Source organism: Gymnogyps californianus, chromosome 26 (genome assembly GCF_018139145.2).
Source record: "Gymnogyps californianus isolate 813 chromosome 26, ASM1813914v2, whole genome shotgun sequence".
NCBI lineage: Eukaryota > Metazoa > Chordata > Aves > Accipitriformes > Cathartidae > Gymnogyps > Gymnogyps californianus.
Window position 1 is genome coordinate 17,416 of NC_059496.1, and position 13,458 is coordinate 30,873.

The following is a 13,458-nucleotide window of genomic DNA, read 5'->3' on the forward strand; positions in this document are numbered from 1 at the left end:
AGTTCTATGTCAACAATGGTGGCCATTCATCACCCGCCATGGAGATATTGAAGATCAGTGGCCACCACAAGGGAGTTTTGACCAACATCGACTGACCTTTGTGCGAGACCAACTTCAGTACCGGTTCCCGGGACACATGGATTATTGGTATGTGTGGGATGAATGGGTGCGGGAGAGACAACATCCAGGGAGGCAAAAGGGGCTGAGGGAAAAACTAACCTGTAAAGTAACTTTGGCCGTAGGTAAGGCTACAGCCCCGAACGACGACCAGACAAGGCCCTCCCCGACTCCTGCCCCACCTTACAGTCCCTGTACCGACCTCCCCCCAGACCTTCCTGTAGCAAGGGTGGGACTTTGCCCCATGGTTTCAAATGTTTTGACTAATCTGGCCGCTTTACGGCCAGGGGGTGACTATGCATGCCCCACATCGACGGTTTATACTAATCCATCGTGGAACCCAAATGATTTAGCCTTATGGGGCTGTACAATGCCAAGATTAAGGGAGGATGCAGAAACACGGGCGCAGTTATTGTCAAATCTCTGCACGGGACACAATCCTAACTGGGGGGACACCCAAATCTATTCCGAGAATCATTCTGCCCAGATGAAAGAGAGAAGGTATTAACTAAGGATGCGGAATTAGCACGACAGGTGGGAGGAGGGAGAAATCCGTGGCCGACACTAAATCCAGACGGGAACTATAATATGGCCGGAGACAGAGCCCATTGCCAAACAGCCCTAAAAAATTTAATAGAGGCAATTGGAGCATGTGGAGAACGTAGGGTGATGTTCACAGAAGACGATGTTAAATTTTACCTGGCAGAATTAGCACTTGTTTTAGACCATGTACATAGTGGTGGAATAATATACCGGGACCTAAAACCAGAAAACATCCTTCTTGATGAGGAAGGACATATCAAATTAGCAGATTTTGGCTTAAGTGAGGTGTCAATTGATCGTGAAAAAAAAGCCTTCTCTTTCTGTGCAACAGTGGAATATATGGCGCCAGAAGTCATTAAGAGCGGAGGCCTTACACGGAGCACAGACTGGTGGTCTTTTGGTGTTGTAATGTTTGAAATGCTCACTGGTACTCTGCCTTTCCAAGGGAAAGACAGAAAAGAAACCATGACACTGATTCTCGAGGCCAGACTTGGAATGCCCCAGTTCTTGAGCCCGGAAGCAGAGAGTCTTCTGCGAGTGCTCTTCAAAAGAAACCCGGCAAACAGATTAGGAGCAGGCCTAGATGGAGTTGAAGAAATTAAGAGGCATGCATTCTTTTCTAAAATAGATTGGAATAAATTGTACAGGAGAGAAATTGATCCCCCTTTTAAACCTGCAACTGGCAGACCTGAAGATACGTTTTATTTTGACCCTGAGTTTACAGCAAAAACTCCAGAAGATTTGCCTGGTCTCCCACCTACTGCTAATGCGCATCAACTTGTTCAGGGATTTAGTTCTGTAGCTATTGCATCAAATGACGAAAGCCAGGCAGCGCAGACAGTTGGAGTGCATTCAGTTGTCCAGCAGTTGCACAGGAACAGCATTCAGTTTACTGATAGATACGAAGTGAAGGAAGATATCAGAGTTGGGTCTTACTGTGTCTATAAGAGATGTATTCATAAAGCTTTAAACATGGAATATGCTGTAAAGATTATAGACAAGAGTAAAAGAGATCCAAGAAAGGAGATTGAAATCCTACTGCGCTATGGCCACTATCCAAATATTATTACCCTAAAAGATGTGCATGATGATGGAAAATACGCATACATAGTAACAGAACTTACAAAAGGAGGGCAACTGCTGGATAAAATTCATAGACAAATTTTTTTCTCGGAACAAGAAGCTAGTGCCGTTCTGTTCACAATAACAAGAACAGTTGAGTACCTCCATGCGCAAGGGGTTGTTCATGGAGAGCTGAAGCCTAGCAATATTCTTTATGTTGATGAATCTGGTAATCCAGAATCCATTCGACTTTGTGAATTTGGCCTTGCAAAACAACTACGAGTAGAAAATGGCCTTCTGAGGAGTCCATGTTACACAGCAAGTTTTGCTGCACCAGAGGTTTTACAGAGGCAAGGTTACGATGCTGCATGGGACATATGGAGCCTTGGTGTTCTACTTTATACCATGCTTGCTGGCTACCCTCCTTTTGTAACTGGTCCTGATGATACCCCAGAGGAGATTTTGGCCCGAATAGGTAGCGGGAAGTTGTCTCTCAGCGGTGGTTATTGGAATACCGTTTCAGATACAGCTAAGGACCTTCTTTCAAAAATGCTTCATGTTAACCCACATCAAAGACTGACTGCAGCCCAAGTCCTTAGTCACCCCTGGATGGTTCACTGTGACCAGTTGCCTCAATACCAGCTAAACAGGCAGGATGCTCCCCGTGTAGTGAAGGGTGCAAGAGCAGCAGCTTACTCTGCTTTGAATCGTAATCAGTCACCAGTTTTGGGAGCCAGTCAGCCATTCTCCTCTTGCTCAGAGCATTATTTTTCGTAAGGAATGGGTTTTTTAATCCCCTAAAATATTCTTTGTTACAGGTAGAGATGGACAGTTTATGTTAAGCACTTAGCTTAAACAATCCGTTTCTATTAGCACTATATACTTTGTGCCATCCAACATCTTGTATGTTTTTGTAAACAGTTCACAAGCAGTACAGTTCCGTGCTGTTTTCTTTAATGTATACATGCCTTGTTTTGCTTAGATATTGTTAATCCTTTTGACAATTAAGTCTGATTAAACAGGTCACCTGGATTAGTCAGCATTGTTGGACAGCTCTAAAAGAAGGCTCACCGTTAAACAGCTATTGAATGTAATGCTATGAAGATGTGTTTCTCCTTGCCTGTGCCTTTTCTACATTTCTGTGGTTTGGATGCTGCATGTCATGTTATGAAAATCAGGATACTGTTTGTAGTATTGGAAATGTAAACAGTGGATCTCTCACGATACACCACTCACTTGCGATGGACATTTTGATAGAAATTGGTTAGCCATTGGACTCCCTGTGTGTATGGTTTCTTCCTTTTTTGCCCCCCTTTTTCGCTTCTCTATTGTTTGTTGTTTAATCATGGTTTTTATGGACTGAGTTCTTCAAATTACAGCATATGATGTATACTTTTAAGCCCATGGTTGAAATAGTCACTACTGAGTTTTGAGCACTGGGGAATCCATCCCAGTATTCCAGTTCTCCAAAAGAAAACTAGTGCATTTCAGGAATAAGTTGCCAGAAGCCGCAGTTTTGCAACGGTTTCTCTGGCTGCAGCATACACCCTGCTTAAAGGGGAAGGTGGGCAGGGTCAGGAGGTGCTGCTTGGCTAAGGTGTTCTGCTCTCTGATTGCACTTTCTCTTCACTGTATGCTGCTAACTGTTTTAAGAACCCAAAGTTATATTCTAAAGTAAGCTTTTTTCCTCTCTTGCCTCTGCACGTACCTGCCCTATCTCTATCTCGGTCTCAGAGACTTGCCCTCTGTTTTGGATGGAGGGGTGGAAGAGTGTTTAGTTAACCTGTGTGGCAGGTGCACCCGCCCCGATAAGAGACCGAAACTTGTGGAGGTGGCTCTGAGCCCTTATAAGGGAAACATATTGGGATTCGATATGCTGGCAGGCAAACGATGGTACCTACCTCATTTTTGTCCTACGGGACCATTAACGGGCGACGCTCCCAAACCGGACAAGCAAAAGGGCCAGTTCCCATTGAGAACATACAGGCCAACCCGTCATGGTAAAACTGCCCTCTGTTGGCACTGTACCCACGATCCTGGCGAAACCCAGAGGCTTACATGCCTGGGAGGCCTTAGATAGGAAGGGGAAAGGCCATCGCATAAGTACTCGATGGATAATTCCTAATTTCTGAGACCCGGTCCCAAGGCCCGAGGTGCAATTTGTGTCCTCTTGCAGGACTATGGAAAAGCAAACTATTCGGACACTCCCACTGATGGCAGTAACAACAGCGGGCATGGACAACAAGAACCTGGACAGCAAGGTGGTGGCTCAACTGATAGTGGGATTTGCACGTAGGGTGAACTTAACTTCAATAACAGCCTGTCTGCCCAGCCCTAAGTCAGTAGAGGAGCCCCTACCAATCTTTGTGCAAACCACTAATATATCACTAACCCTTGAACTCCCATGGCAACAGTGCAATAATTGCAGCCGGGCCTGAGGAACGGATGGAAAGGATGGAGGTCACACTCATACCATCTATAGCTGGTCACCTGGCGCAATAAATGCCAATTCAATATGGAAGGCAAAGTGTAATTACCTCTTCCTACCCCCTAATAACGCCACGGGGTGGAGTTTTAATTGTACAATGCCATGCTTTAATGTTCCCTGGGGATTTACTGAACATCATGACCAATGGAAAACAGATGATCATTCCCTGCAATATACTGAACTGTTAAACGCCACCTGGTGTATTAAACACCCCAAGAGTAATGGTAGCAATTGCCCCAACGCTTGTCAAGAACCAGGGTTCAAGGGAGCCTGGGAAAAACATCCCCTCAATTGCACATGGGGACCTGACTGGATTGCGCAAAGGAATGGGGCACCACCAGTAAAAAAAAAAACCCAACACTTTGGGACTGCCAAACAGAAATGCAATGTAAAAACATAGATAAAAGGCCATTATTGTGATGATACATGCCCCGCCCCATTCAGGAAGCTTTGGTACAGGGCTGTCTGTGTAGTAATACCAGCTATGTGTGGCCCACTGCCCTAAAATGTAACGCTTATGGGGACTGTCCTCCTCATGCCCCCACACAAGGCATATGCCAAACATCTGATGTGCCCGCCCCTCCCAATCTAGAGTCGGCATACTCCAGTGGCTGTCTGTATTCCCGGCTACACCCAACTGTTCCCGGGATGGCCTGCACAGTAGCCCTGCCTTCCCTTTGTCCCATTTACCGAGAAGGGCCTATAGCCCCTAAGTGGTGGGATCGCAGCCCCCGGGAGATACAACCGCTAAAGAAGGGAACGTGGCAAAGAGCAAAAACGCGACTGGGATAGTGGCTGGAGGCCATGTTCAGAATGGGGACTGCCTCCCTCAAAAACCCACAAGCCATTTATGACCTATTGATGCAAGTATCTATTTGAGCCAATTCTACATCTGACACCTTAGAACTCTTGAATGAACAATTACAACACACCAGCAAAATGACCGCCCAGCACCGAGCGGGATTAGACCTGATGCTGCTACAGGAACACCTTTAGTATGGAGTGCTAAATTGATGAGTAGATGGCTGCTGCGTTTATATCCCAAATGTATCCATACCCCTCCGAACCCAAATCGACAAAATGAAGAAAGTAGCAAAGGACTCAGAGGCAATTGCTGCCGCATTAAACATCAACTGGTTGGGAAAGATTTCCAGTGCGTTTGGGTTTTCCCTGTCGGGATGGTTAACCAGTCTTTTACAATCCTTGATAGTGGTTATAATCATAATAATTGCCATTTGTATTGTATTAAGTTGTGTTAAACATATGATAACGTAGTTCGTATCTGTTGTTACGTATGCTCCTTTAGAACTAATCCAAATAGCAGATGTTCCGTTAGAATTGTAAAATAGCCAAAGAAATGATGATTCATGATGAGCATCAATTCTCACCAAAACTGCGCTCCCTTTTAACTTTGGAGGCAAGAGGTGACTGTACCACCACTCCAAAGAAACCAGTCAGATCGTGACTGTGGTCACGGGGTGGAGTGTGGCAGGTGCACCCACCCCGATAAAGAGCAGAACTTCTCAACTGCTGAAAGGAAAGACTTAAAACTAGAAGCCGCGGTTTGGGGGTCGAGCTGGCCAGCCATGTGATAACTGGAGTCACGTAGACAGTGACAAGTTTCCAGACCGCTGACCATATATGACCACGAGCCCCGATCCGACTTCGGGTATAAATGGAGCCCGCCGGAAGAGCCCTTTGAGCCCATCTTCCTCGGAGCAGCGGGTCTGCAGTCAGAGACTCTCCCCTTCCATCGGGATGCCATCTAAGGAAACTCCCCGGGGTTGAGTGCCTCGCCTTACCGGTGAGTGAGTGCTCATTTTGAGTCATCATTTTAAGCTTACGTTTGGTTATAGTTCATGTAGTGATAGTTCCCAGCTGACACCCTGAACCTGTAACTAAGTTGTGTTTATCGCAGTGTTTACGACCTGATATTCCTGTCCAATCTGGCTGTTGTATCTCAATATAACATAACATTCCTGTTCACTTGGACCGTTCTATGTTGATATCATTAAAGAAGATTGACTTTTGAAACATATTGCTGTGTAGTCTTCCTGTGACAACCTCTCATGACGTTCTTTCCCCTCCGTTCCTCTTGAAGCCCCTATTGCCTTGACCATTTCAATGGCTTCAATTCTTCTTGTCATCTGGACTATTGTTTTGCTTTCCATACATATCCACTTCCACTCACGCAGAGTTTCTTTTTCATCTTTCTATCAACCAAAAGCCACTTTCTTCTTTTAGTGTTTTTACTGTAGATTTTCTTTATTTAACTACTTTTTTTCTGAGGAACAGCCAGTGTCTAGGCAACTTTTGACTTAAGAGCCAACTTTTGTCCGCGCTCTGAAAGGTGTTGTAGGCTAGACCTAATGTCTAGCCGGGTAATACAACAGCACATTCACAGTCACTGCTTCCTAGTCATTCCTTCTCTTTCAGACCAGAGCAGCTTAGTCAGAAAGACAATACTTTTGAATTGAAAAGGGGACATGGTCAGGGGCTGTAGAGTAAATGCTTTACTGCTGGTGCAAGGCACAGCTACCCATCTTTCTAAGCAGCGTAAATACACTCAAATATAGTTGTTGTTGTTGACAAGAAAAGCTAACAACTCCACAAAGCCCCTTTGCTTATGATCTTCTGGGTTTTCTGTAACTACCTAGAAACGAGGGAGGATGCCCAAAAAAGGGACCTACCCCACTCTATGTTTACTATGTCTGCTTCATAATGCCAGTACTTTGGAAAAAAACTAACCTCATAATCTTTTATGTATTAGATGCTTCAGGGTGAACCAACTAAATAAGCTGCAAGGATTGCTGCAGGATTTATGACCCAAAATCCTTGGGGTAGTTGCCAGGTCTGAAGGATGAGTTCTTCCCTGATGTTAGGACAGGTCTATTTGCTTCTGTGTGACCCGCAGTCAAAAGGCAAAGGAAAGCTGAGAAGGGACAGGCTCTGTTCAAGGGCAGGATGAAGACAGGAAGCCTATATGGAGAAAAGGAGGGTAAGAGGGAACGCGGTCTCCCATTTTTCTTGTGGCTCTATTCTGAAAATCAGGATGTCTAAAGGTTTACTGCCCACCAGAAACAGCATGAGTAGCTCCAGCAAATTTCAGTTCTGCTTTCTTGCAATTCCCCGTCGCTAGTGGGCTAGCAGTCGTGCTGGAGGAGTAATCGCAGGAGACCAGCTCCTCAGGAACAGACAATCCCAGCTCCACTTCTCCTCACCACAAGTTAAGGAAATACGTTAGACTATTTCTTTAAATCATAAGCTTTGCTTGGGTAATGACTGTCCCATCCTGAGCATGCACAGCACTTATCACCCAGCTGCTAATTGCTAGTTTTGATTTGGGTCCAATAGAGATGGTTTGGGGAAAAAAAAATTAAATATTGGGGAGAGACTCCTATTAAATTAGTGAGGTCAGCCTCTGAGAAGGGCTGTAGCTCTCTCTGCAGGGGTAATCTTGCCTCCCTGAGCCCTCTCCCCTCTCTCTTCTCCCTTTAACAGTTCTATTTTGTGGAGCTACAAGACTTTTTTCTCCTGCTGAGTGCTGGGTTAACAAATGCAGGAGGCATCTATTAACAGTATTCTTTGGAGACCACCTACAGCAGTGGGATGAACAATGCAACTCGAACCATTACTAATGCGTAGCCCAGAAATACGATGTATAAATGTTTTTTAAATGTAAACCCATTAGTCACACTTAATGGTTTATTTGAACTCAAACCGTATTATTATCCCCTCATTATTTTACCTGGTTTATTTTAGACCACTTATCTCAGGGGTTGCCATAGCCACCTGCTGAGTGCCTTGGACTGGAGTGTTTGCAGTAATCAAAGACTTCTTATAAAGAGAAGTATGCTCTGACTAAAGGGCAACCTGGGCAAAATTGCCCATAATTGTATTCTTTTACTCAGTGCTGCAGCTGTTGGGTGAGTGGTAGCTTGGTCCCCTCATTGGTCTCTGAGGAGGTACCCTTAAGGTACAGTCCTTAGGCTTCACCATAAAAATCACAGGAAAATGAAGGTTTGGAAGGGCCTCTGGGGAGGTCTCTTGTCCAACCTCCAGCTCAAAGTGGGTCCAGCCAGGATCATGGCCTTGTCCACATGGGTGTTGGAGATCTCCAAGGACAGAGAGGGTGTAAAGAAGATGGAGCCAGGCTCTTCTCAGCGGTGCCCAATGACAGGACAAGAGGCAACGGGCACAAACTCAAACACAGGAGGTTACGTTTGAACATCAGGAAACACTTTCTCACTGTGGGGGTGACTGAGCCCTGGCACAGGGTGCCCTGAGAAGTTGTGGAGTCTCCATCCTTGGGCATATTCAAAAGCCATCTGGACGTGGTCCTGTGCACTCTAGGGGACCCTACTTGAGCAAGGGGGTTGGACCAGATGGCTCCGGAGGTCCCTTCCAACCTCAACCATTCTGAAATTCTGTGAGACTTCTCAGAAGCCAACAAGCTTCTGTGAAGCTCTGCTCTGCTTTCTGAACTGATGCAAAAGCCACAGACATCTGATTCCCAGAAACACCTGCAGAGCAGCCTACACTCTCCAGACCACATTCAGCCTCTCCCCGTGCCACCACGTATGCAAGGACACAGTGCAAGGCAGTTCCCAGCAAGACCCACCCAAGCATCCTGCTCCTGTCCCCCTCTGCTAGAGCTAAGTGTCTGGGAACCCTTGTCTTCCTCCAGGGAGACTTTGACTGTGAAAGGACCTCCACCATCATCAGGTTAGCACTTCTCTGTGCTGCAGTGCCTGGTCAGCCCAGTCCCTCGGAGCACCAGGATTGCCCACCCAGTATGCTCCGCTGTGGCTGACCCTGTGATGTGAAGGCACAGGCTGTTTCATGGGATGAGGTAAGGTGCACAGATAAAAGCACTGGGATCCAGGACTCCTGGGTTCTCTCTTTGCTGCTAGAGGATTTGCCTTGGTGGCTAAAGCAGGAGTGAGGAAGGCTGGCTCTCTCCCAAACCCTCCTCGGTGTCAGGGAGCAGCAAGGGTGGCTGCTCCATGAGGAAAGGGGAGCCGGAGCCGAGCGAGGTAACTACACAGGCAGAGGCGGTGGCCTCACCAACAAGGATGCAGTCCCACATATCCTAGTAAGGCTGGTAGGACAGACCCGGTGAGACCTGCAGCTTAAAAGCCAAATCCAGTCAAAGGCAGGGGGAGTCCCCACCGAGCTGCTTAGCAGCACCTCCTCCAACAGCTCTCTTCAAAGCCCAATGCCTGCACCATACCTAAGTCGACCCTGAACCAGGCAGCCAAACCCCCAGGAGGAGGGGGATGCACTCAAGCCCTGCCACTGCACCTCTGCGCGACACAAGGTAGGTCCTGGCCCTTCTCTGTTCCTCCGTTTCCCCACCTGGGTAGCGGAGTGGACACATCCCTGAGCTCTCATCAGACAGCAAGCACTCGTGGGCCCAGCGAGCAATTGCTCTTTGAGGCAAGGATTCCTGCTGGTGCCCTGCCGGCTGCCAGCTGGAACCAGCACCCTTCTTCAGGTTTGGAGCAGAAGGTCACAAGTTCCCAGCAAGCCCCATCTCTTGCTGTCTTCCCTTGTGCCTTGGAGTGCTGGCTCCCGGAGAGGCCAGCCCAGGGGATGTGCACCACTCACTTTGCTAAAGTTCCATCCCTTCTTTCTGCTCCCTTTGCTTCAGCCGCTCCTGTCCTGAGCGTTCCCTGTGCAACATGAGCAGAGCCCTTTTCCCAGCTAACTCTCTTTACGCAGCACGTTACCCATGCTGGCAAGTGCTGGAGCCCAGTATCACAAGTCAGGGACCCGGAGAGAGCAACAACTGGCCCCAAGTCCCCCAAGGCAGTAAGAACTGAGCTACCTCAGCTCTTCAATCCATCCCATCCCATGCTTCAGGATACCTCAGCATGCATCTAAATATTTATTTTACTTATGCAAAGAAGTGAGATGAAGAAACTTAATACTTGTGGAAAGAAACCTGTTTTAATCAGAGCTAGCAGGCACCCTGGAATCATCTAAACGATCTGCAATCAGTTAAGACAATTAAAGTGAAGGTCACTAGAAGTGCACACTAAGCAGCCATCCTGACAGAGCACTTAAGTACAGAAGAGCTGGATACTGCAATGAAAACACTTTGCACAAACACAGCTCTGTTGGATTAGAGACTGACTTCTCCAAGGGGACAGACACTGTGCAGTGTCTGACGAGGGGGAGCATGGGGGCATGTGTTGGGCAGTGGGGCTGCACTGGTGCAGGGATGGGTCACAGATGGGAGGCACAACACAACGATCAGGATGTGGAAGCAAGGACAGGCTATGAAGGAGAAATTAAGAAATATGACCTCAGTATACAGGCATGTTTTTAGGAAAGCCAAAGCTCATCAACCTGGAGCTGATGGGGGCTGCAAGCAACATGAAGAGCAAAATGAAGAGCTTCACTCACTGTGTCTGCAGTAAAAGGCTGGACAAGGCACATGGGAGTTGCTCTGGAATGTGGAGGGGGGTCTCATAGCAGCAGACACAGATGGGGATGAGTGAACCAATGCCTTTTTTGGCAAAACCTCACAAACAGCTGCACAAGCCAGAGGCTGCCCCTGGCCTGACACCTCCTCAGCCACCTCGGACACCATAAGCACATGCACAAGTCAGCTCTCCTTTCATTCCCATTCACATGCTCACAAAACAGTGACCTCAAAAGCACCTGCACAAGCTCTTCATTCCTTCCCATTCACCTACTTGGGCACCACGCACATCACAAGGACCTCAACAAGCCGGGGCCTGCCACTGCCTTAGCACCTCCTCAGCCACCTCTGACATCGCATCTACCTCCAGAAGCCACGACCTTGCTCCTGACACAGCAACTACCCAACCACTTGCGACACCCAAAGCATCTGCACATCAAAGCTTCCTGCTCCAGCCCTACCACCTACTCAGGCCCATCTCACCTCACAAGCAAATCAACAAGCCAACTGCCTCCTTCCACCATATCCCCCACTAACAGCAACGGCGTGCTTTACGCACAGCCACCAACAAAGCACCATGCACCTGCTTGCTCACTCCTCCCCTCCGGCGGCATGCGGACGACAAAATACAACCAAAGCCTCGCGAGTCCACACAAGGACACGGACGGATCACTCACCAATTATGCTCACAGGCAAAACACACTCCACTTGCGGAAAAAAGACATCCATTTCATTTCCTACCAAGCAAATCACACTAGCAGAAGGAGAAAGAGAACCAGATCTTAAAAACACACCTTCCCCCACCCCTCCCTTCTTCCCACCCTCACCTTTGCTCACCATACATCCACCTTCTCCCCACAGCGGCCCAGGGCAACGGTGAATGGGGCTTGCACGCACTTCATCCCACGTTGGCTCTGACGCTCCTTTCTCCTCAGGGGGAGGGCTCCTCACACTCTTCCCCTGCTCCACCCTGGGATCCCTCTCACGGGGATCAGCCCTCCACCACCTTCTCCAACACCACTCCTTGCCACGCACTCCAGGCCTCCAACACCTGCTCCAGTGTGCCCTTTCCCACGCACTCACGGCCGCCTTCGGGTCCCCACACTGGCTCCACCCTTGCGTCCTCCACGGCCTGCAGGGGAATCTATCATCAACAATTAACCTCCATGGTCTGCAGGGACACAGCCTGCCCTCGCACCACGGCCTGCAGGGGAATCTCTGCTCCCCCGCACCTCCTCCCTCTCCTTCTTCACTCACTTCGGCCTCTGCAGCCTTCTTTCTCTCACATCCCACTCCTCTCATCGCTGCACCTCCCCTTCCTTCCTTTTCCACCACTCTTTCCCCTTCTGAAATATCCTATCCCAGAGCACCTACCACCGGTGCTGATTGCCTCCCCCTTGCACACAGGCGGCTCCGAACTGCAGCCGCGAAAGCTTCTAGCACCTTCTCACAGGACCCACCCCTCGAGCCCCACCCCTCTACACAAACCCCTGCCACACAAACCCAACACAACACCTACGACATCACAAGCACCTGCACAAAACACAGGCCTACCCCTACCCTTGCACCTCCTCAGGCACATGTCACAGCACAACCACCTGCACAACCCACCTGCATGCTCCTGCCCTAACACCTATGCAACCACCTCTCCCATCACAAGCACCTGCACAACCCACCTGCAACCTCTTGCCCTAGCAACTACTCTGCCACCAATGACAACACAAGCAGCTGCACAGGGCACGGGCCTGCTCTTAAACTACCATCTCCTTGCCAGCATGGGACATCACAAGCACCTCCTTCAGCCCAAGCCACCTCCTGCCCTACCACTTACTCACGCACCTACGACCTCACAAGCACCTGCACAAGCCAGGGGCTGGCCCCTGCCCTCACACCTCCTCAACCACCTGCGACCTCACAAGCACCTGCACAAGCCATGGGCCTCCTCCTGCCCTAGCACATCTTCACGGAAATACCACAACACAAGCACCTCCACAAGCCACCTCTCCTTTCAGTCCCACTCACACCCTCACAAAACACTCACCTCAAAACCACCTTTGCAAGCCTGCGGCCTGCTTCTGCCCAACCACCTCAGCACTCAGCACTGACGTTGCAGGCACCTGTACAAGCCAGGGCCCTGCTCCTGCCTTAGCACCTACTCACCCACCTAGGACAGCACAACAAGCTGCACAACCCACCTGCATGCTCCTGCCCTAACAGCTGCACAGCTACCAGGGACGTCCTGAGCACCTGCACTGGCCACCTCTCCAGTCCTGCCCATTCAGCTAATTAGCCAGCACTCACAGCACAACCACCTCGACCAGCCACCTGCCTGCTTCTGCCCTAGCACCTGCTCACCCACCTAGGACATCACCTGCACCTGCACAACCCACCTGCACCCTCCTGCCCTAACAGCTACCCAGCAAGCATTCACATCACAAGCACCTCTAAAAGCCACCTCTTCAGTCCTTCCCATTCAAATACTTAGGCACCACGCACATCACAAGGACCTCGACAAGCCGGGGCCTGCCACTGCCTTAGCACCCCCTGAGCCACCTCTGACATCGCACCTAGCTCCAGAAGCCACCACCTTGCTCCTGACACAGCAACTACCCAAGCACTTGCGACACCCAAAGCACTTGCACATCAAAGCTTCCTGCTCCAGCCCTACCACCTACTCAGGCCCATCTGACCTCGCAAGCACATCAACAAGCCAACTGCCTCCTTCCACCCTATCCCCCACTAACAGCAACGGCGTGCTTTAGGCCCAGCCACCAACAAAGCACCATGCACCTGCTTGCTCACTCCTCCCCTACGGCAG

At 49.2% G+C, this 13,458-nt stretch overlaps 1 protein-coding gene across 1 annotated transcript; it reads left to right on the forward strand.

Moving 5' to 3' along the window:
- Window positions 1-786: 786 nt before the first annotated feature.
- LOC127025933 (ribosomal protein S6 kinase alpha-3-like) lies at window positions 787-2,499 on the forward strand. The gene has a single exon (XM_050911089.1). It carries the CDS (start codon window positions 787-789, stop codon window positions 2,497-2,499), a length of 1,713 nt encoding a protein of 570 aa, XP_050767046.1.
- Window positions 2,500-13,458: the final 10,959 nt, after the last annotated feature.